At 34.8% G+C, this 23,466-nt stretch overlaps 5 protein-coding genes across 7 annotated transcripts in view; 3 read left to right on the top strand and 2 right to left on the bottom strand.

Moving 5' to 3' along the window:
- The window catches only part of LOC144852552 (DNA repair protein RAD51 homolog 2-like), a 160,783-nt gene extending 137,622 nt beyond the window's left edge, over positions 1-23,161 (bottom strand). The window contains exon 1 of the mRNA XM_078710443.1: positions 23,098-23,161. The gene's annotated coding sequence lies outside the window, so the exon portion shown is untranslated. The remainder of the gene's footprint in view (positions 1-23,097) is intronic.
- Positions 1,362-3,388, top strand: LOC144852332 (hemocyanin G chain-like). Its single transcript, XM_078710114.1, has 4 exons — positions 1,362-1,658; positions 2,014-2,157; positions 2,434-2,620; positions 2,886-3,388. The coding sequence occupies exons 1-4, from the start codon at positions 1,362-1,364 to the stop codon at positions 3,386-3,388; spliced, it is 1,131 nt and encodes a 376-aa protein (XP_078566240.1).
- On the bottom strand, positions 3,819-6,859 carry LOC144851729 (uncharacterized). 2 transcript variants are annotated; one of them, XM_078709325.1, is made up of 4 exons: positions 6,741-6,859; positions 6,060-6,237; positions 5,639-5,746; positions 3,819-5,218 (listed from the first exon to the last, which is right to left on the bottom strand). In XM_078709325.1, exons 1-4 carry the CDS (start codon positions 6,842-6,844, stop codon positions 4,403-4,405), a joined length of 1,206 nt encoding a protein of 401 aa, XP_078565451.1. In that variant the 5' UTR covers positions 6,845-6,859; the 3' UTR covers positions 3,819-4,402. The 2 variants fall into 2 exon arrangements, with proteins under 2 accessions (XP_078565451.1, XP_078565450.1); XM_078709324.1 differs by having other exon boundaries at positions 6,060-6,240; positions 6,741-6,856.
- Positions 7,185-9,434, top strand: LOC144851866 (RRP15-like protein). The gene is made up of 5 exons (XM_078709515.1): positions 7,185-7,358; positions 7,641-7,858; positions 7,948-8,042; positions 8,214-8,406; positions 8,678-9,434. The coding sequence occupies exons 1-5, from the start codon at positions 7,256-7,258 to the stop codon at positions 8,795-8,797; spliced, it is 729 nt and encodes a 242-aa protein (XP_078565641.1). The 5' UTR covers positions 7,185-7,255; the 3' UTR covers positions 8,798-9,434.
- On the top strand, positions 14,807-22,893 carry LOC144852548 (transforming growth factor beta-2 proprotein-like). 2 transcript variants are annotated; one of them, XM_078710434.1, is made up of 4 exons: positions 14,807-15,316; positions 19,837-20,151; positions 21,638-21,712; positions 22,053-22,893. In XM_078710434.1, exons 1-4 carry the CDS (start codon positions 14,896-14,898, stop codon positions 22,646-22,648), a joined length of 1,407 nt encoding a protein of 468 aa, XP_078566560.1. In that variant the 5' UTR covers positions 14,807-14,895; the 3' UTR covers positions 22,649-22,893. The 2 variants fall into 2 exon arrangements, with proteins under 2 accessions (XP_078566560.1, XP_078566559.1); XM_078710433.1 differs by having other exon boundaries at positions 21,635-21,712.
- Positions 23,162-23,466: the final 305 nt, after the last annotated feature.

Genomic DNA, 23,466 nt, shown 5'->3' with positions numbered 1-23,466 from the left:
ATCGCTACCGGTACCACTCGGTGTTGGTGTTCTACCAAAGAATCAGCCATTCTCCGTGTTCAGCATCTCGCACAATGAAGAAGCACGAGCAGCCATCGAGTTTATCGATAAAGCGTCTACGTTTGAACAGGCGATTGGAAGGGCAGCGGCACTGCGAGGTCAAATGAATGAAGAAATGTGGATGCTTGTTGCTGCAAGAGGTCTTGAGAATCGGGGCGATCTCGACGGAAGCTTAGTTCTTCCGCCAATGTTTCAAATTCTCCCGACCAGTTTCTTCAGCAAAGATTCAATTGAAAACTCAATCACCAAAACACAAAGTGCATCTCCTACTAATACTACAAACGATGTCGAGAATATTATTTCTAAAGATACATCAATGTTTAATCAAATAGCTGATATCCCGATGGCTACGGAAGCAGTACCAGCATGGGAAGCAGATGAGACGGAGCAGTGCACATCCGATCAAGACGACGAGATCTTGTCACCTCACGATGCCGAATCATTGTTATCTTGGTGGAGAGAAGATGTTAGACTGAACTATTTTCATTATCAATGGCACTCTCAGTTCCCGCCAAGTGGTACCGGTTCCCGCCCTTTTGATCGTCAGGGTGAGCTGTTCTACTACATGCACCAGCAGATGCTGGCACGGTACGATGTTGAAAGATTAGCTGTTGGGTTAAGTCTTACACATCCTTTAAGTGATTGGAAGTCACCTATCATTGTAAGTAAACACTAATTATAACAAGGCCAACATCCATAAGTCGCGTGCTAAAACGCATAGTGATACCGGACCGACAGACAGACCGACAGACCGACCGGCCGACATAGTGAACTATAGAGTCGCGTCCACGCGACTAAAAATATGAATTGGAAAATTAAAACAGTTTTAGGTTCATCACCACATGGCTCAATCCTCCATAAACATAAAGTGATGAAACTCTCAATAGTTGCAGTAAATGCAATAAAAAATAAATATAAAACACTGTAATTTTCAGGAAGGATATCACCCAGGCCTGTTAGCAAGAAACACTTCTTATGGATTCTCTTCTCGTCCTCCTGGTATGGTCTTAAGCAATGACATCAGAAGCAAACCAGACATTTATATTCCAGTGCCAACTGGAATGAAGATACTGGAACACTTGACGGAACTCCGAAGAAGAATTCTCGGCGCTATTACGTCACAGAAAATGCAAACAGTAAATACAATTTTTTCTGTATAGTACTAAACATTCTTAATTCTGAGGTAGACGAACACAATCGAAAACTTTTATAGAAATAACCGTCTCAGATGTTTCTAGAAACTTAGATCTGATTATTGTTATTAACAACAAAATATATATTTTTTACAGGAAAATCACGAAATGGTTACGACAAATATCGAACTGCTTGGAAGTGCAATTCAAGCGAATATCGGTAGCCCGAATCAGAATATTTACGGTAAACTTGGACTTCACGCCTGGGGACATATACTGATCTCTTTCATTACAGACCCTATGGCACAGTACAACATACCTCCGGGTGTAATGTTTGACGTCAAGACGGCATGCAGAGATCCAGTGTTCTACAGATGGCATAAGTTTGTAAACGAGTTCTTGGTGTTCCATAAGGAGACTCTTCAACCATATGAGAAGGACGATCTAATGTGGAATGATGTGGAAGTAAGAACTTGTCTACCTAGTGCCATATATTAAATAGACCAAAATAATTTATACAGCAATTAATATCAGGACTGACATTAAATCAAACGTGTTGCTTAAGTTAAGCTAAATAAATTGCTTATATTCCTTAATTCTTATTTATTAAACCACTCCTTACAAAGTTAGAAGATTTTATTAGGACATAAGTATACATTGTTACTAAGAATATTAAATCGGCATTTACAAAATTAATTTAGCAATGTTGAAAACTTTTAAATTTCTTTTGGTCTAAATAAACGCAAAGCACCATTTGAAAAGTCGTTTACGTTACCATCTCTGGTAAGTACTTTATTTTTTTTATTTATTCGGATTACAGATAATGGATGTCAGTGTGAACACAGTGAAATCGAACTCCAGTCCAATCAAGAATCGACTTATGACGTATACAAAATCAATGGATATCGATGTACCAAAAGATATGTTCATAATCAATAGAGACATTAATATCGATCCAGTAAAGGTAAACCTAATAACTATACATTTTGTTTTGATCGATTATCCTGAAGAATTTGTTGGAGACCATGTTGAAATTACTCTACTGTTAAGTACTACGGAAACTAAAGGTGTTAAAGCTTGATTTTTATGTTTATGCAATTATTTAGGAAGCTATTTTTGCACTTCCTCTGAATTTCGACTGGAAGTCTTTAGTAAATTCCAGAAATCCTTCTATTAGAAGATGCCTGTGTGAATGTCTAGCCAAAAGATGATCACCACCATTTTATTTTCTTAAATGCAGATAAAAGTAAAGTCTGCTGACCACACTCCGTTTTACTACACAATACGAGTTAACAGAAAGACTTTGGCGCCTATAAAGGCGATCGTTAGAGTGTTCCTGGCACCAATCCGTGACGAAACTGGAAGAGCGTTGGACATTAATATGCAACGGCGACTGGCTATCGAGATGGACAAATTTACAGTTGAGTGTACGTACATTTTAGTAGTAAACTATAAACAAAAACAGTTTTTCTTTATGTTTGTACTTTCCCATTTTGTAAATGGTCTTTTACAACTTTTCATTTTTCTTAGTAAGGTCCATGCCATTGCTAGACAAATTATGTAAACTTAAATTGATTTTTGGACAGCTGGTGATTATTGTATATTAAAATGTATGACATGGTTTCTATCAATATTACAAAACGCAATATGTTTCAATCTTTTAATAATAACTTATAACTAATTTGTCCACAGTAAATTCTACCACTGAAACCATCACTCGTTACTCAAACGAGTCAACCATGCTTGTTCCACAAGAAAAGACAATATCTGATCAAGAGAAGGATATCAAGTCTGGCAGCGACACAGCCTGCCCAGAAAACAGTTATTGCAACTGTGGCTGGCCTTCGAACTTGCTCCTACCAAGAGGAACTAGAAACGGAATGAAATTTAACCTTTTTGTTATGCTAACAAATTGGGCAGACGACATCACTAGTGAGGATTCCGTCATCACCAAGGGGTCTACTTTATGTGGGTTGAAAGCGCTCAAGTATCCCGATAAAAAGCCCATGGGATTTCCATTCGATAGGGCGATTAGACTGAGTAATACACCTGGACAAAGCTTGGTGACGATCAGTGATTTCGCGCAACAGTTTGGTAGAAGTAATATGCATGCAAGTATTATCAAGATCAGTAACGCCAAGTCCGGTTGTCAAACGGACGAACAACCGAGTAAGCAACAATGCTGGCAAATGTAAAAATAAACAAGTGACGTCAGGCAGAAACAAATGACGTCATGCCGAAACAAGTGATGTCATGGTGAAATATAATCGGTGTTATAATAATTATATTAATAATAATAAGGTATTAGGATACAGGTGCTATTGATGACACTACCATTATATATATTTTACTAAATGGTTTAAAAAAATTGGAAGTAATCAAGTATAAAAATATGATATAAAAATTTCACAGACTACAGTAGTGATTATTTTAACAGAAAGATTTTCTATTTAAAAACAAATCTAGTACAAATATATACTTGCCTGAAGTTATTTATTACTGTATATCATTATTTATTACTGTTACGAATATTTATATCACTTTTAGATTCAATTTGTAAAGATGATTAAGATTATCTATTCTTAACATTTATTTATCTTATTGTTTTGAAATAAGGTCAAGGAATGATGCAACATACAAAATATACTTTATTTCCAAAACCATTTTATTACAGTATTAAAAGATAAAATTATGCAAAAACTGACTTTCGTTTGTTATAAAAATATAGTTTTTATATTGGATATAGATAATATAAATGCTTCTAGTTACAGACAAATATAAGGAGTTGGATTTGAAGTAGAAAATTACCGTTGTTGCTACAACTGTGTCTGTGGTAAGTTTTGTTGCTGCAACTGTGTCTGTGGTGGTGGCTGGTAAGTGGTAAGTTTTGTTGCTGCAACTGTGTCTGTAATGAGTTTTGTTGCTATGTCTGTGGTAAGTTGTGTTGCTGCAACTGTGTCTCTGGCGGTGGCTGGTAAGTGGTAAGTTTTGTTGCTGCAACTGTGTCTGTAATGAGTTTTGTTACTATGTCTGTGGTAAGTTGTGTTGCTGCAACTGTGTCTCTGGCGGTGGCTGGTAAGTGGTAAGTTTTGTTGCTGCAACTGTGTTTATGGTAAGTTTTGTTGCTGCAACTGTGTTTGTGGTAAGTTTTGTTGCTGCAACTGTGTTTATGGTAAGTTTTGTTACTGCAAATGTGTCTGTAGTGACTTTTATTGCTGTAACTGTGTTTGTGGTAAATGTTGTTGTTGCAACAATGTCTGTGGTATGTTTTGTTGCTGTAACGGTGTCTGTGGCGGTGGCTGCTGTTGCTGCAACTGTGTCTGTGGTAAGTTTTGTTGCTGCAACTGTGTCTGTGGTGATTGCTGTGGCTGCAACTGTGTCTGTGGTAAATTTTGTTGTTGCAATTGTTGCTGTAACTGTGTCTGTTGTGACTGCTGTTGATGATGTAACTGTTGCTGTAGCAGTTGTTGTTGCTGTTGTTGAGAATGATGTTGTTGATGAATACCGTCAAGAGTGTGTGTAGTGATGCCTTGAAAGTCTGCCTGATCACTTACAGCAGGTATAAAGTGTTGGTTCCCCAGCAAGTTAGCATACATTCCTGATGCTGTTTCCATATTAGTTGTATCATTAACAAGTGAATAACTTGGGTGAGCAGGAACCGACGTAATCTGCATAGGTAACGTACACACCAAACTTGTCGAAACTGTGATTTCGTTAAGCGGACGACCTTGAGGAAAGGTCGCAATGTTACTGTAATCATTCATGCATGGTTCCACCGTAGTTTCCTTTACATTTGTATTGTTCTTATTTCTTTTTCTTTTAGTTAAATTATTGCATTTTGTTTCTTTGGTATTATTTGGTTTCTTCTTTAAGTTATGCGTTTCACGGTCATACTTGCCCCTCTTGGACGGACCTTTTTCGGGCCAGTGGCCATCTTTAAGCTGTTTATAAATAGCAGCACATGTTGCCTTTGAGATCCCTGTATACATTGAAGCCCTTTGGCTTATATCTTTTACTGACTGAATCTGTATTACATCAAACAAAATATTTTACTAAAATTGTACACATTAGAAATATATTTTATGATGAACTACATATTAAAATTGACATGCTTATGCAGTAGGTCACTTTGATCCTTGATCCATCTACTGTATGTATAGGAGGGGAATTTATTTTAATAGGTACTGTAGGATTGAATAAGTGCTTGATACTACTAGCTATTCATTTCTATTTTGCATGCGCTGTATGTGTTAGTATGAACAGAAGTTAGATAATGTACTACTTCAATAAAAAAATACTTCCAATGTCAGGAAAGGAGTGTGTTTGGTGCTGGATAAAAATCAACACCTACATAGTAAACCCTGCCAATTAAGATAACAAAATCCACCATAAAATTGTATAATAACGTTAAACAAAAGTAAGTAAATAAATATAAAATTATTAACCTCTTTCCATTTCTTTTCATTATGACAGCACAGTAATACTCTGGCTATAATATCCATCTCTGCTTGTGTTAAATCTTGTTTAGTTCCCCTTTTTTCTCTTTCTGGAAACTAATTTTTAAAAAAAATATAACAATTCATTAAAAAGACATTTACTTTTGCAAATAAAAATTATAGCAAATGTACCCAAAAATGAATGCTAGTAGTAGTAATGTAAACATTTATATCAATCGTTGATATAATATTTTAACTAAATCAAAATATACTTTTCTTTATTTCTTATTTGAAAGTGTCACTTTTGAGTGACCTATTTGTATGCTTTAAATTGACCATTGGGAAAACAAAGGTCATTAAATACTATGGTTCATGAATATATCTCCTTTATCAAAGAATTAAAAGTCGGATAACAACTAAATTTACATACATGAAGCTCGTCTGAGGTTTTCAAGTTCAACTTCGCAGCATCACTTGCAGTTGATTTGTTTGGACAACGAAAGCTTACATGACCACTTGACCGACATATCTTGCATTTCTTCTTATGGTATTTCTTGTTGTGTCCAAATCCACCACATACTGAACACGAGTTTTGCCGTACAGATTTTCTACTTTAAAAAAATCACAATTAAAGTGTTTTAGTTTGATTGAAGCGAAGTTTTGTTTGTACCAAAAAACCATCAAACTAGGGCTAGCCTAGGCTAAACTCATACCAACTTCCCCAGTAGTACATACAGACTACTTGTAATTGTATTGAAATCTAGGCCTAGGGCCTAGTAATATATTTTTATATTCTAGTGTTACTTTATAAAAATAACTTAAATTATAAAATATATTCAACACTAGGCCTAGATCAATTATAAAATATATTCAACACTAGATCAAAAATAATGTGTAAAATCACATTATTAAAATCAATATTTAGGCTAGGCCTAGTAAGCAACAAGTGGGAGGACCTTGCAAGAGGCTACTCGTGGGGCAAATCCTGCTGTGTCAGTGTACGGTGTTTAAACTTTAGGCCTAGCTAGCACCAAGAACTTGAAGTCCTAGCTTAGCTTACTACCTAGGCTAGATAGTATTCCTAGTATCAACCGTATATACAATAACTTACCCTTCTGATGACACATATTCTTTGGTCAATACTTGTGTATTATTGACTAATTCTGTTGTATATTGATGATTAGTTTTTCTTTCGCTCCCGACAATTTCTTCCATTGTTTTTATTTGTGGGGCGCCTCCTATTGTTCAGTCGACGTATGGTGGTATGCTCTAGGCTCTAAGTTTTTTTTTATTTGTATACATTATTATTTATAATATCTGGCGTTAAAAATGTCATACATAATGAGTTTTATTAATATACTAATTTATTATAAATTAAAGAAGAAAGATATCAATACGGACTATGTAAATGTAGATTTACCAGCGAAAAAAAAAGAGCTCTATGGAAGGCAGCCGCGGCGCGCCACAAACTATTTAGCCAGTGGATATGGATATTCTATTTGTACGTACACGGATAGTCGATAACCCGTCGATAGAAACGATGACATTAGACAATTATATACACGCAGTCGTGCGTATAGACGTACAGTTTATGGATAACATGTGTTTACTTTGAAAAGAGGAAAGATGGCACAATTAAAATCGAAAAGGAAACGTGTTAATGTATCAATATCATATAATTCTGGAAGTGAAGGCGATGTTGAAAGTAGTGATGATGCATTACTTCAAGGTAATACATTATTTTGGCAGATTTACCTTTTTTTCGACAGGAATTGTAAGCTTGCTAGCGCGAGCCTACTACTAGGCCTATCCCTTTCTCTGTGTGGGGAAAAGTGCCCCGCCGCGAGTCACTCACTCAGTTCTAGGTATTGCAGGCTAGGCCTACATACACTAGTAGGCTATGGCCTAGGTTAATTTTAGGCTAGTTATTGTTGTTGGGTGCTACTAGTGTTCAGACAGCAGGTCTAATCAAATTAATTAATCAAAATAAATATTTTCATTAATTTATTAGAAAGTACACAAAAGGGGAAATTACGGAAGAAGGTGACAAAAACAGAAGTTGAAGATAATGAAGAGTCCACTGGTGTGGGTGAGGGATGGGCTGATGCAATGGCTAAAATACTTCAAAAAAAGGTTACCAATGATGGCTCAGCAATGTTGGCAAAATCAAAGTCTTACGAGAAAGAAAAGAAGAAGGAAAAATCAGATTATGAAGACCAAAAGAAATTAGTAAGTATGAAATCATAAATACTTTGATGAGACGACACTTTAATATGTAAACACTAATAACAAACAAGTATTTTTTGTTTATCTTTCAGAGAGACACAAAGAAGGCGTGGGAGGATATAGCGTATGTTAAACCAAAGATTGAACTTAAAGAAATTGAACGTGGATTTCAAAGAACTGCCACAAGGTTTGCACCCAGATCAAAAGTTTTAATAAATAGAACTTAGGTCTCATAAAGTGATATTCATAACCCAGATTATTATTATTATTATTATTATTATAATTTTCAAAATATTAAACATACACATAAAACAACAATCCTAAATGATGTTTTTTTCTAATTTGTTGTTTTATCCAGGGGTGTTGTCCAGCTATTCAACGCAGTCAAGAAAGAACAGAAGACATTAGAATCTAAATTAACTGAAGTCGGAGCATCCGAACGAAAAAGAGCCAAAGTTGAATCGTCAATGTCTAAGGGACAATTTCTTAATTTATTAAAGAAAACTGCTTCGAAAACACAACAGTCTAATGATGACAACAAAACTTCACAGGTAAACAAATGGTTCTAAACTAACACAATGAACTAGTTGGTTAGTTAGTTAACTTAACTAATTAACTAACTAGTTGTGGATATAGCTAACTAACTAGATATAGCTATCTAACTAGTTAGCTATGGATATTGCTAACTAATTGGTTAGCTATGGATATTGCTAACTAACTAGTTAGCTGTGGATATAACTAAATAGTTAACTGTGCATATAGCTGGTGTATAGGCATTTTGCTAGAATATAACTAACTTCAAGTTTGTTTTCTATTTTGCAGGATTCATCTAAAAAGAGTGGTGCAACTTGGGATGTTTTAAGAGACAATTTTATGATGGGGGCTACCATGAAGGACTGGGATAAAGAAAGCGAAAGTGAAACAGAGAAGAATGAAACTTGATAATAAAATGTGATAAAAATCTATAAATAGGGTAACAAATGTGATGTTAAAAAAGCCTGATACTGTACAACAAACAGGAAAATGAATAAGTGGCATGGAAAACAGAAAATTGTACTATAACAATTGCATATATTATGTACAACCATCACCATATTAATATAATATTTTATAATAAAAACTAACCAGTGTTTTTTATAATTTCACAACCATGGCTAAAAGTTCAACTTGAATTGCTTTGCAAAATTTGAACATCTTTGAGTTCAGGCCATGACTCACTCAAACTGATGTGTACAATATACAGTTGAACCTCTATAAAGGGGACACCATTGGGACATACCAAAGTCCTCTAAATAGATGTTGGCCATTGAAACACATATTTCTCATTCGTTTCACAGAAAATTAGGGGTGTCCCTGAATAGGTGTCACAAGTACTATACGGTAATTCTATTTGATCATAATAAACAAAACGATTTTATAATTTATTTGATCAATAACTATATTTAAAGCCCTGGCAAAAAAAGTGTGATGTGCCCAATTATGGTAGTGATATGACATCATCATGTCCATATATTGGGCACAATGTAATACTTTAAATTAAAATGTCGACAAAATAAAGTATGGACTAGTGATTTTTAAATTGTATTTGAATTTAATAATATGATGCTTTTAATATACGAGAGTGCGCCCTCCTAATTTATTGCTTATGAAACTTCCACGTACGTGCGATCAGGCATCACAATTTCCTGCCACAAGCTACTAATATCATAGGTACTTGTAGTAGGCCTACCATTAGTCGTGTCGTATCTTTCACCTACCGGAAAAAATATATACATAAACCTAAACCAATGAGTCACGTATCTATGACGTATTGAGCGCGTATGACGTATTTATCACCACAAATTTAGTTGGCTTTGTAAAATGCAGGTTACGTTAATAAACACCCTGTGTGTAGGCCTATGTTTAATCATGGAGGAAATTTCCTCCATGGTTTAATCAAATACCTGTTATTGCAATATAAGAAAGTGACACTACCGAAAGGCGTATCTTTTGCACGTTTGCATCTATGTGGTGCTCGTACATTGGGTAAGCAAAAAACAGCAACATCAGTCACCTACGTACAACACGATAACAAATACCACAGTAGGCGCGCCTACCTTAAAATGATGTTCGGACTCTGAGTCCAAATCTGCTTTACCCCAGACGAAAAATAAGTGGGGTTATCATCAATGTTGTTGCAAAGATTAATATTTCATAATTAACAAGAGAAATTTGAAACCCGGATCTACCCTTTAACATACAGTACAGTAAAGTAATAAATGGGCAACCGCGAACAAGCAAAGCTTTGCAATTGCGACTCCCAAAACATAAATAAAGCATTGTATTTTCACGGACGCATCGTGTTTACAACATTGCCGACTCATTTTAAAATGATGTTTATTATTTAGGCATTTGTTCTTTGTATTTGTATCCGTTCTTTTTTGTTTGTTAACCCTCCTGTTATTGGCAAATTTCTTTTTATGTTAGTTGGGTTTCGAAATACAATAAAACAATAATAAATATAAATGATATAAAAACAAAATTATTCATCCTGTTCCAGGAAAATCGTAAAATAAACTCGGATATGATAGTAAATAATGGTACTCATTTACGTAAACTACACCGTAATAATGGAAATGACAATATTAAACAACCATAGGGAATTATTTCGGGATTATTCCAATTGATGCAGTAGCGGTCATTAATCTTCTGGCTAAATTATTCAATTAAAAATGATCGCAGGATTAAACTTTTCATCGAAAAATCATACGATAGTGCAACATAAAACTGTATTAAAATACAAGTTTATGTTATTTTAAGCTTTCTAAAAAGAATAATTCGGTAATTGGGTAAATAATATTGTTATTTATCACCAAAACAGTGTATAATTTAGCTTATAAACTGTTTAATCATGGAGAAATATGTTAGAATGGTTTAAATGAGTTTCAACTGTCAGGCGAATATAATTATAGCTTAAAATAGTAAAATGATATTCATCATAACAATTGACATAAATTTGAACTAAAAGTAAAATCATGATCGTGGCAATAAACATGTATTATGTATATTAGGAGATTGACAGTTAACTGAACAAAAGAAATCGATATTCAATGTCTTCTAATAGTTCCGAAGACTAGGACATCTACATTATGGTGGAAGAGCTTTTGCTGTGGCAGCTCCACTTACCAATTTCAATCAGACAGTGTCCTATTCTAAACTCTTTCAAGACTCAGTTGAAGCTTTCCTTTTAAATTAATCCATCATTTTAATTTAAATTATTGCCACTTCTCGTCTATTTTAACTGAGAGCTTGCTTATATGCGCTATATAAAGCGTGGTTCCCACTAGAAACGCAACGACGTAACGCAACGTAAAGCGTGGTTCCCACTAGGACGCAACGCAACGACGTATTGACGCAAAGTGCTGTATTGCATAATCACAAGTGGGAACCGACAACGCAACAGTGCTGTAAACATAGCAGGTTTGATTTCACGCAGGCGGGGGGAAAACACAATTATGGGAAGGGCGTAGGTTGCGTTATGTTACATCGCTAGTGGAACAAAGCATTAGGGCTTTGTCCAATCACAAGCGATGGATTATTCGAACTGTCGGTTGTCGCTTGCGTTGCGTCTACGTTCGTGCGTTGCGTCCTAGTGGGAACCAAGCTTAAGAATGAACTATTATTGTTATTAATAATTTTATAAAAGTTACAAACAAACAATATTAACTCAATGAGGTCCTTACTCCGGTGTCTTCCGCCTACCAAAAATACCAATACAAGATGATTACTAATAATACCTTACGTTATTAGCGTCCTTCCCAAGGACAACCCGAAAAGTAGACCGGTCATAATACAGGAGGTGGGCGGATGTTGTCTGTTACGGTGGAGTTCATTGTTTTGATGACAAGACAATTCAAGTTTCGCATAGTTATATCATAACTAGGCCTATCTATTTCTGAATCGTGAACTAGACTAGGGTATTTTATACGATAATAGGGTTTTCAATATTGAAGATAGGCCTAAGAGAGAGGAAACAAAACACAAATCTTTTCGATTTAGAATCTAAAACAATGATGCAATTATTGTGCACAATGTGTTCACAGAGATGTATGATAGGATAACGTCAACTCTCCCGCGTGCGTTTCGTAACGTCCTTGCATTGCGTATACGTCCTTGCGTTGCGTATACGTCCATGCGTTGCGTATACGCCCTTGCGTTGCGTATACGTCCTTGCGTTGCGTATACGTCCTCGCATTGCGTATACGTCCTTGCGTTGCGAAACATGTTGATACAACTTATACATAATGAACATATAACTTGAATCTTAATTTAAAATCATTACAATATCAAATCCAACAGTGCCTAGCCATGTTAATTTAAATCTCGGATTCGATTCATTAAGTCCCGCAATCCAGGCTAACTTTATGAACAATACCTATTATGTTAAAACAACAAAAGAGTATCTGTCGGTTACCGAAATACATATGGCAATATATATAAAGTTTAAAACAAATTAATAATTTTCAGATGTTTGAAAACTATACATTTCAAGTACACAGCGGGAACCACATGTTTGAATAAGAAAATTGTGATACTGTATCTCAGTCTATGGTTCACATGTGTTGTGGTGTAATTCGGAGAAGAGAAAAACCACTAAGCATAGAACTAGGTTCATGCTGAGTTCATGTAAGTTTGAAAATATAAAATTTAAGTTATGAATGATTGATAACGCAATCAATTGATCAAACATACTCCCATAATGCAGCTAGTAATCAGCGCAAAGTTGTGTCTTGAGCTAACCGGTACCCATTTAGTACAACTGGATGGAGAGAGAGCAGACGTAAGTAAAGTATCTTGCCTAAGGATACAAGCAATTTTAAAATCCTCGTAATATTCAACGAAAATTGGAAGATCATCATTTAGAATAATACGAGCGCAAATAAAGAAACGAAAAGTTCATATCACAAGCGGCGCGAATGTAGTAATTTGTAACCCAGCAGTATGTGTTAATTCCAACACGTAAAGCGGCCGAAATAGACATAGTAGGGTGGTCTGGGAATATGTTGCGCACGTTGGACTAAGCTGTTGGTTTACCTCGGAGACCAACATAATTATAATCTTACGGCATTATTTTTCAGATAAATTGCTTCAAATGAACACAAAAGTGCTACAGTAACTAAACTGGAAATTGTGGTACACAATTTCTCTCCCTCTCTACAGTTTAAAACTTATAAGACTTTACTGGTAAAGTTTTCGGATAAATTGATTCTCAGAACTGGATTAAATGGCCATAAACACAAAATTGCAACAAAATCGTATTGTGGTACACACATTTGTCTCCCTCTAAAGTTTTAGAACTAATACAACTTTACAGTAGGCCTACAACACACAAATCTACAATATACACTAAAACAGTTGTGACGTCATTGAAACGAGCGAATTGTTTCTACCAAGGACAGAGGACAGACTGTTGAACTCATCATGAACTGATCGCCATATAATCTGGGTGCCCTGATTGGGAATGACTGTGCACCCAGGTTAATTTACAATGGAGTGACATTACACCCTCCCTCCCAGAGTCGATAACGGTGATGACATACTCAAGATTTATAAATTTGTTAATTAGTTCTATTTTGAAGTCAACATTTTCACCGAGTTATCTGGTTCCTAGTCAATGATTTTAATCATGGAGTATGTTTTAATGTAAAACAACAAACATGAAACATTGAGGCAGGAGTAAAAAGCAGGAGATATAGGTAAATCTATTATTTCATGGGTTTTCATTTTACATAAGATATTTAACAATTCCAATAATTGGAACCACGTTTTGGAAAATCCTTGATGAACTCTCCAGTCAAGTGGCCCGATTTTATTAGGCAAGATAAGTATTGTCTGAAACACGAGGTGAATGTATAATGTGGTCTGGCACGGTTACCAAACGGAAATGATTACTACCAATACAAATCTATTTCTAGCCTCACACCTCCCTACGGGCCGTACACCTTGTCGGATAGGATCACGACACAACCGGGGTTGTACTGTTGTTTTGGGTTAGAATGGTTAGAGGAGTTTGGCTAGACGAGCTTAGACGAGAATGACGTTGGTCTCAAAAGTGGGCGAAACATTAATACCGGATTTGAAAGCGACTTGTCTGTCTGAAATGAATATTCCATTTCCATGCTGAAGATGATTTTAGACGGGACATTGTCTTAGCTAGGGTGGACTGTCTGAAATAATAAACCCACTGTTCCATATTTTAATTAACCGAAATTAACAAAATACAATATTTGAATAATTTCTTCTGAAATTACATCTCCGATGATCAGGACCTACATTCCTTGGTCAATATTTCATACCCATCAGGAATCAAGTTTTTCTTTTATTAATTTATTTTTGCGCCGCAATTAGGCTACTACTGCTAACAAAAGTTAAAGGCATCGCACAGAAGTAAAAAGTAAGTCTTCCTTCAAAAATTATCAAAATAATCAAAATTCTTGTTTTGTGTTGTTGTTTTGGTCACTTCAACCCAGTATAGTAAACATGCCACACATGCTTATTTGATGATGCTATCTTCATCGGCACGCACGACGCGCGCGCCAAAACGCTGATGAAAGAGGAACGACTTTTGTACGCGCGCGTAACATTTGTGAGACGTTTCGCGATGTCGTTATACTCAAGTTAGGCCTATACTACTCGTTAGAAGACTCCGAAAAATGGCTACCATAAATGTTGCTGAGATTAAATCACGCAAACATACAAGACCAGTAGAATAACCCATCATAACCAGGCTTCGCAGTCTTTGATGAAATGAATACACCTGTCAAGCCCACTGTTTGGCAATTATTATATACGTTTATAAGCTTCGATTGATAGACATAGTCCTATTAGAAACTCAAATCAGACAACGCCCCCATACGGGACATTATTATATATAGCCAACTATTTGCATCCTTCAGTCAATAGTCAATTCTGGACGCGGTTGCATACGAATCACTTTCCACTGGATAACATAAACTCAGAGAAATACCCAGTTGCCGAAACGCCGGCTAGGTGTGTTGACAATGGACTTGTTTACATTTTTAAATTATAGTTTGAGGAGTATGAACATTTTTGGAAAAACGCGTCGAAGGACTATGTCTTTGACAGTATATTTGTTTGCTTTAGTTTTTGTTATTAGTATTGAAATTTGCTCAAGTTCGCAGTGTATGTTAGACATTTACCAATATGAAACGAAACGGACAGCGGCTATACGCGGTCAAATTTTGAGTAAGCTAGGAATGACTGTCCCACCAAAAGACACTGGACCAGAAATAATTCCAAAAGACGATGAGGAAAAATGGAATGAAACACAAAGAATTCTTGAAGAACAGTGGTTAGAAAAATTGGAATCCTGTCACGATTCCATTAACGAGGACGAGTATTACGCAAAGCTTACTAAAACTTATTCATTGGAGAAAGAATGGCCACAAACATCAGATAACGGTAAGTACATTTTGCATTTTGTTTTAAAAATGTATTTAGACATAACACAGGCCTTGTATTGAAACACATATTCTTAGGCCTATTTTATGGTATTTCGCAAAGTTATATGCTCATTGATGCGTCCCCTTTTGACGCCCTGTGAGAATATCCCAGTAATATATCACATTCATTTTTAATACATCATACACGTCAGAACTAACTATTTACAAACAAATGGTCAGTTAAATTCAACGTCAACTTTCTGGTTCTTACGGATTAACCATCTTTGAAGTAATTCGTGAGGTACAAACAAACAAAACTATCTTCCTAAATATGTGAACTAATCATGAGTAAAAGGACTACACCAACTTAAACCGTTCATATGACATTAATTGTTTGCTTTCCATTGGGATCAAAAGTGAAACTGCTTAATTTGTTGTTAAATACATATTCCCATTGAGTAATATCCTACGAACCAGCACAGCGTTTATTGTAGCCTACTTTTTGCTTGTAGAATGTAGAAATGTGTTTGTTAATAAGTTTGTTAATTACGTCACCTCAAGAACTAATATATTTTTCGTCCTTACAACGTTGGCTATAAGTAAACCTACTGTAACTACGATAGGCAATCCTAAAAAAACAACTTTGTTTTAAATAATTAATTGCAATATCTAAATAGGCCTATCTTTTGCCAAGCAACCAATTGTAGAATTTACATCTGGGACTCTCTGGAAACTAAACTCTCATATATTCTGTGCTATAAAGTATATGTACTACCAGACAACAATGTGAACCTGTTATACAATCTTATATATCCATGCTTATACTAAAGCTTATATTTCCAGACAGTGAGACTTCGATTATTGGGAACTCGGACAGTCGAATTAGGTCAATTTACTTATAGTTTCAAAGTTATCGTCTCTCGCTGCTAATTGTTATCTTGGTTTAAACATATTAATAGACAGTCCCTGCAACTTGTAATTACAGTTAAAATGTTGTCCATATGTTGCAGATTCTAAACACATAATTATTACATAGAGGAAATTGGTCTGTGGTTTAATATTATATGCCTAAAAGAAAATTTGTTTCTCTAAATCAAACATTGATTTGCATAATTGGGGTTTTAATAATACAACATCGAACTTACATTCTTGAATAGGTATTCTAAAGTTGAACCTCCATTTAGTATTCTATTCCATTTATTTATTTGTTGACCATGCACCTTTCAATCGGTGGCACTCACAATATGCGGTGCGGTCCAAGAAACAAAACATAACAGAACATATTGAAAATAAAGACATGAATAACTAAACTAAACTAAGCTAAAAACAAGAACAACAAACTACAGTATGTACAAGCAACAATACAATAAATCAATTGTAAATACTAGACATGTTGAGCCAATTCACGTTTTGTACTTAATAATACATAATTACATTTTTACAAATTCTACATTTGAAACAATGAACTGCATGCTTGGATAGGTACTCATAGATTTAGATGAGATGCCATATGTATGTATTTTTTTGTATTTGTTGATTCGTATTTTATCATGTTTTATATGAATGTGTATATACGACAATTTTCGAGCCAGAGTGCTGGACGGAATAAAATAATTGAATTGAATCGAATTGAAGGATCCATTTAGTATTCGGACTTCAGAGATAATTAATGTTTTTGTTCTTAAATTGTCTTTTATTATAAAAAAAAGTAACGTATGTCAGGAAACACAACTAACACCTCACCTCAAAACATCAAAATTGCTTTCCGTCTGCTATTCATATTAATACCTAAATGAGGTCAATTAATATAATTCAATTGTAATGTATACCCCTATTTCAGGTTGCATTAACACATCGGTACCTCCTGTGATTATAATAATTAGGACATGATTGCTGACCTTCTGCCCACATTGCTGCCATCCATGGGTGGGCTTGATATGAAGGTAACCCCAATCCCGAAAAAAAATATGACTTTCATTAGGTAACTTGTATGGCGGGCCAAACATTAGCATTATCACTATCACATTTAAATTCAGCCAGCGAGCAATTTATATAGGATCCAGCAGCTTGTGATGAAGGACGACAACAGGAATATTGATAATTTCTTGTCCCAATAACCCATTTGTATAATAGGCCTACGGGTAATAATTTCTCCAGTGTTATAGGCAAATTTCGTGATACAACATCATATGTGAAACACATGTAAAGCTTGTATTATAGACTAACCTCAACCCATTTCTATGATACAGGCAAGCATAAAACATGAGATTCTGTATTACGGAATGTGCCAATAATACTGGAGAAATATTGCTACAGTGGAGATACAGCACTCATCGGAATCCGGTGGTACAGTAATACTGTTTAAAATTGGCTCTGCTAGTATTTATGTTTCTAATTAATTATCCGATCCGACAAAATTTAAATTTGTCAAGGTTCTACAAACACATATGATTTTTCTACAATCCGCTAGTGACAGTAAAAGAAAATTATTTTTATTTGTATTTCATTCATTTCGTAATCAAATGTATACATATACAGATACAAAGCTCTTTGAATACTAATATACATAATAAAACAATACAATAAAAATACAAAAGCCCATGGACCACAAACTGGTGATACGTACATTAAATTAGGCCTAAAGCTCTCCAGTTTGCATCCACTGATGAGCCGTAAAAGGCATTTCTCTTCAATTCAATGTATATTTTTTATTTTGTCATTCTGGAAAGGAAAAATGAATTGAATTGAATGCTTTCGATTTGACAGCTAATCATTCACAAACATACCTAAACACTTGATTCTTTTGATTCCGTTTTATGGTTATAATAACGGTTCTCAAACATGTCAGCACGATACGTCTTTTCCGGAAAATATTTGTAAGGTCAAATAAATCAACTTCTGTGTAAAGGTTCAATGTAATTTTTCCGGCTACAGATTGCTACTGTTCGTGTAAACCTAGTTATTTCCTTTTTTTTAAACCAACCACATTTCGTATCAAACGAAAATTGCAACTTCTGATTTAAGCCTAGTACCTGCCGTATCATTTTTATTGTTTGGGAATATTTCAATTTTATTTTCAAGATGCATCTTCAAATTTAATAAAATTGTAGATTGAATCTTAATTCCAACACCGCCACTTACATATCTATTGTGTATTTGTTGGAAAGAAAGATTTAAACTAAATCAAAATAAAACATAAAGAATAATAAGAAAGAAATGGTAGTGGAGTTTTTTGCAGCAAAATACTGTATCGTAGGCCTACTCAATGTTTCAAAAGTCCAAAATTGATAACCAAATGTAAGAAATAACTTAATCATAAATGTCAGTTTTGATAAATTTGGTAACCATTACGGTATTATAAAGTTGAATCTTCTAAAAGAAAAGTTGATTATTACGCCCCATTTCTGTAAAATGCAATAACACGAAGAGTCAACATTTCTTCAAGAGTTTTTATTGACGAGTTCGATGACTAATCAACTCTTGAATATAAAACTAGTAGAATTCTCATGTAGGCCTAAACTGCATTATGAGATCAGAATGCGCTCATCAAAACTGTGAATCTCTGGCGGATACTTGGACGGATACAATCGACAAGGCATAGTACTAGACCAAGACGTGGCTAGTCATTGATGACGTCATATCAGGCAATAACGTTTTGTAAACTGCCTGGTATTTCACGATCGGTACCAATTTTCTTTCGTAAAAAGTGAGTTTGATGTATCTAGGATACCAAAACCTTTCCATTCTCATTGTAGTCATTTTTGCTGACCAACATCTCCATAAATGGTTTCTGATATGAGTAGGCCTACTAAATTGAACAAATTTACAACTTGAGTTAAGACTCTGAAACACAAAAGAATAGGAATGTTTCCTACACTTGCTAAAACCTTACAAAGTACAGATTAGCCTATGGACATTTCCTGTTTTGGAGTAGCAAACTATCTAAATTTCCATTGTCAATCTGACCAATATGACTTATTCCAACAACCATTGCTTTTAACTTGATATAATAGGAGCCTAATAGGGAAAAGTTTTCTTCATTGAGTTAGCAAAACTCTCTCAATTCCCGTATTGTGTCCATGGATCTGACCAAAGATCTTCATAATGGTTTCTAAAACTACTACTAGTACTACTTTTTTTAACACGAAATAATTATAGGATTATTTACTGCACTTTTAAAAACCTGATAAAGTACAGATGACCCTAGGGAAATATCTTGAAGGAATATAACATGTACGCAACTTTCAGATTTTCAAATTAGCATAAAATGAACAGCACATGCATACGTTAATTGGGACTACCCTATTGCAACTTTTCCCGTTTTTTTTTTCATACTGAAATCAAAACGTATAGCAATAAGCAATAACGTCTCTGAATCATTACAGCATAAGCGGAAAATATTATAACTGACACAGTTAAGTTACACACTTATTTCTTCACAGCTCTATTTATTACAGAAAATCTAGTTAAAACACATTTTCTACTTTCCAAATTTAATAAAACCTTCATTTTTCTAACGTGTTTTTTTTCTTCTTACAGAAGATTTCAAGACCTATTACAGTGATAACCGAGTGAAAAACAAATACTCTATGTTCTATAAGTTCAATGTTAGCGACCTACAAAGAATGGCCAAATCTATAGAAATAACGAAAGCAGAGCTGAGGATTTTTAAAGCTAACAAGTCTGAAGCAACGGTAAGCGAGCAACATATTGAGTTATATGCCATTGAGGGCATGAACGGGACAAACAGCCCTTTACGCAAGTTTGTTGGCGCGAAAGTGGTAAATACAGACGACGATGAGTGGTTATCTTTCGACGTAAAGGACGCCATCCAGAGGTCTATTACAACATGTAGTGAGTACAAGTATTTATATAATTTATCACAATAAATCAATTTTGAAAAAAAAATGAAGTAACCTAGTTATACCTAGATCCATAGGGGCAAAAGGAACGCTTACTAAATATGGGACAATCACGCACACTTTCTTTAGACTTTCCAATCAGATCGTGATGGAAAACTTTTTCACAAATAAACTGCTGGTACTACTTGGTATGTCACCCGAATTTTACATGCGTATGTCACGCGCGAGTTTTTTCGCCCGTGTGAACATTATACTGAAGTAACTGTAAAATGATAAAAGACAAACGTATACGTATAAAGTAAAGATATACGTAACTATACACTGTCGAGTGTCGTTCATTTCCCCCATTCGGTATACCTCTGGGAGGTCAAGGCCTCTCAAACACTTGTATCTTTGGGGACATAAACGGAAGAATATGGTATATAATAAATAGTGGATTTGGGGAAATGCCAATACACTGTAATAAGCTAGACAATCAAAATAAATTCAATCATTTCAATTAGTATTATGGTTTTCAGTGAAGAATTATATCCGTTTAATTTGTGTGTCCTTGTTAGTTCATAAGCATTAAACGTGTTTAAAACATTTTAAAATACACTACTACCGGCAATTGGTGTCCAAATCAATACGCTTAGTTTAAAATACATTTATTTTGAGAGTTTTAAATTTCCGAAACACAAATTACAGCATAAAATAAAATGAATATAGGCTATTTAACATGACAAGCGTTCTACCAATACATTGTGATTTTTGTGTAATATCGTATGAATTCAGAAAAGAGAAAATTGATTAATTTCCCGAAATCCTTTAAGTAATTCTTTTATTTCCGACAGGCGGTGGTTGTATCCGCCATGGTTCGGTGGAAATTGGTTGGCTTATCATATTTCTCTGATATTAATGCTTTAAATTATGCAATTCATTTTACCATGAATGTAAACAGTTTCAAACACTTACTATTATGATTGTAAATAGACCTGCTTTATATCAAATAAATTTGTTTAAAAAGTTATTTTCCAAAAGAGATGAGGTATTTCGACAAAGTTTTTGTTCAATTTGATTATAAAAACATTTACATTCCTAATAATAAGAAAGATAAGATAGGATACAGATGGGGATTTACTAAATTATATGGAGTAGCAAAAATCTCTCAATTCCCATTGACAATCTGACCAATATGACTTACTCCAACGAAGTTGTTGACTTTTCTTAACTCTACTCTTACTACAGTATCATCCTAATAATAAAGAGTCCCCGAAATAGAGGTTTCCCGTAGCGTTAACATATATATAGTATTTCGTTTCACAGGAAAATGTCCCCTTAATTGGGATGTTCTTTAACATGGGTGTCCCTGAATGGAGTGATTGTTCCGAAGTAGCGGTTCTACTTTACTAACAGTTTGACATGATTACTGTATATCTTTTAAACTTGAGTTGACCATTAGGCCTAATTGTATTGTATAAATTTCACTATTCCAGCAGATGATTACGGATTCGAATTAACAACGCATTGTGACCCTTTCCAAGATCGACAACCGCTTCAATTCCTTTTAGCAGGTGAGTAGCCTATGATCACAGTTAATATTCTACATGGTGGGGAAGGAAATCGCGTTGTGCTCAAGCATCTTCTGAAAAGTACGGAAAATTCAGAGGAAAGAGCAGAAAGCGTAATTTTAGGACAGATTAAACTAATTGAAATAGAAAGACAATCTAAATACTACAAAGAAGATGTAAACAAATAAAAAAGATGAACAAGTTAGGTATAAAGATATAAGGAGTAGGGCGATTTAGGAACATGCCAACAAACTAAATTAAGTTTGGTAGGAAAAAAACAGGAATCTTTCATAGTACCAAATTGAATATATAATAATTACAAAAATGTTTCCATTTTACATAGGTCCATATCAACAGGTACCTGTTACAGACAGAGGTGACTCGCCACACGACGACGAAAGCACGGCGCAAATGTTCATAAAATCCGGATCATATCCAACATTGATTGTTTTCTACACCGCTTCTCCAAGTTCAATGTCTGGAAGCATTGAAGAAACAAGCGTCCAAATGAATCTATCACCCGGCGCACAACATGATGAAAGTGGAACAGACCAACATAGACGACGAACGAGAAGGAGCGATCGGCAACGCAGAGCTGCCGAGCTTGACGAAGATTTCTGTGATTATGAAAATTCAAAAAGATGTTGTCTTCGGGAATTTTATATTGATTTTGAAAAACACCTGAATTGGCGATGGATACGACGACCACGTGGATACAGAGCTAATTTTTGTGCGGGAAGTTGTCCGTACATGTGGGGTACTGACGTCATGAATACGCAGGTCATAGGTCTTTACAAGAAAATGAACCCGGACGCGTCACCATCACCATGTTGCGTATCAAAGAAGCTAAAACCATTATCAATTTTATACTATGAAGGCAACAAACCCGTTGTCACAACTCTATCGGATATGATAACGACGTCGTGTAAATGTAGCTAAGATCGAATCAAATTTATTTATCTTAATTTATTATCAATGTTTTCTGCAACTCAAAGAGTTGTTTTCTATTAATTTGTCTATCTAAGTGTTTGTCCTAAACTATATGTTTGTGTCCGTTTGGTTGTAGATATAAATAGTAAAAATTGTAATTATATTAAGTAATTGCCAGTATCCATCATCATTATACAATATCATTATTAGTAAAACAGTCCGTAAAGAAAAAAACATTTAGTATTAAAAATGCTATACATTCATTTCTAGTGAAATTGCTTGGCTTCTGTTTTGTGCGTTGTTTCGTTTTCTAGCTTTGAACAGATATCAAACTCACGATATTTCTTAACATCAAACAAAATACACTACACACTTAGAATACAGGATTTTATCCGAAAAAACGTAACTGTTACAGATAATCAACATATTTAGAAACAACAATGCTCGCTTGTTCCTACCTTTGCCAAAACATGTCTTCAGCCGGCCATGCAGATCTTGCATATCATTGTTGCATAATCGAATAGTCCAGGTGTTTACTATTGGGAAAAGCGCGCTACAAGGCTTAACGAACAATTCTTCAAATATCAGTGTCTAACTCAATAAAGTTGAATATTCATTAAACCAAGCAGCGTGCATTTATTTACCGATTTTACTCATTTCTTTCTTAATTATTTGGAAATATAAATATTATAATATTACTATAGTACTACTTTTCTTGTTTTAAAAAATGAACGTAGGCCTAGAAAGATTCAACCCTGCTTTTCTCGAACTTCAGAGAGAACGAATAGTTGGCATCTGCCGAACAGATTTAAAAACGACTCTACATG

This window comes from Antedon bifida, chromosome 9 (assembly GCF_963402885.1).
Source record: "Antedon bifida chromosome 9, ecAntBifi1.1, whole genome shotgun sequence".
Classification (NCBI taxonomy): domain Eukaryota; kingdom Metazoa; phylum Echinodermata; class Crinoidea; order Comatulida; family Antedonidae; genus Antedon; species Antedon bifida.
This window is presented reverse-complemented; position numbering and strand designations above follow the sequence as displayed.

Excerpts from the sequence above, each read along its gene's own strand:
- LOC144852332 (XM_078710114.1), top strand. The coding sequence starts at position 1,362 with ATGGTTACGACAAATATCGAACTGCTTGGAAGTGCAATTCAAGCGAAT. Across the intron at positions 1,659-2,013 it reads TAATGTGGAATGATGTGGAA|ATAATGGATGTCAGTGTGAA; the intron begins GTAAGAACTTGT and ends TTCGGATTACAG. Across the intron at positions 2,158-2,433 it reads TTAATATCGATCCAGTAAAG|ATAAAAGTAAAGTCTGCTGA; the intron begins GTAAACCTAATA and ends TCTTAAATGCAG.
- LOC144851729 (XM_078709324.1), bottom strand. The coding sequence starts at position 6,844 with ATGGAAGAAATTGTCGGGAGCGAAAGAAAAACTAATCATCAATATACA. Across the intron at positions 5,747-6,059 it reads AAACCTCAGACGAGCTTCAT|TTTCCAGAAAGAGAAAAAAG; the intron begins GTATGTAAATTT and ends TTTAAAAATTAG. Across the intron at positions 5,219-5,638 it reads ATGAAAAGAAATGGAAAGAG|ATTCAGTCAGTAAAAGATAT; the intron begins GTTAATAATTTT and ends GATGTAATACAG.
- LOC144851866 (XM_078709515.1), top strand. The coding sequence starts at position 7,256 with ATGGCACAATTAAAATCGAAAAGGAAACGTGTTAATGTATCAATATCA. Across the intron at positions 7,359-7,640 it reads TGATGATGCATTACTTCAAG|AAAGTACACAAAAGGGGAAA; the intron begins GTAATACATTAT and ends TTAATTTATTAG. Across the intron at positions 8,043-8,213 it reads TTTCAAAGAACTGCCACAAG|GGGTGTTGTCCAGCTATTCA; the intron begins GTTTGCACCCAG and ends TGTTTTATCCAG.
- LOC144852548 (XM_078710433.1), top strand. The coding sequence starts at position 14,896 with ATGGACTTGTTTACATTTTTAAATTATAGTTTGAGGAGTATGAACATT. Across the intron at positions 15,317-19,836 it reads GCCACAAACATCAGATAACG|AAGATTTCAAGACCTATTAC; the intron begins GTAAGTACATTT and ends TTCTTCTTACAG. Across the intron at positions 20,152-21,634 it reads GAGGTCTATTACAACATGTA|CAGATGATTACGGATTCGAA; the intron begins GTGAGTACAAGT and ends TCACTATTCCAG.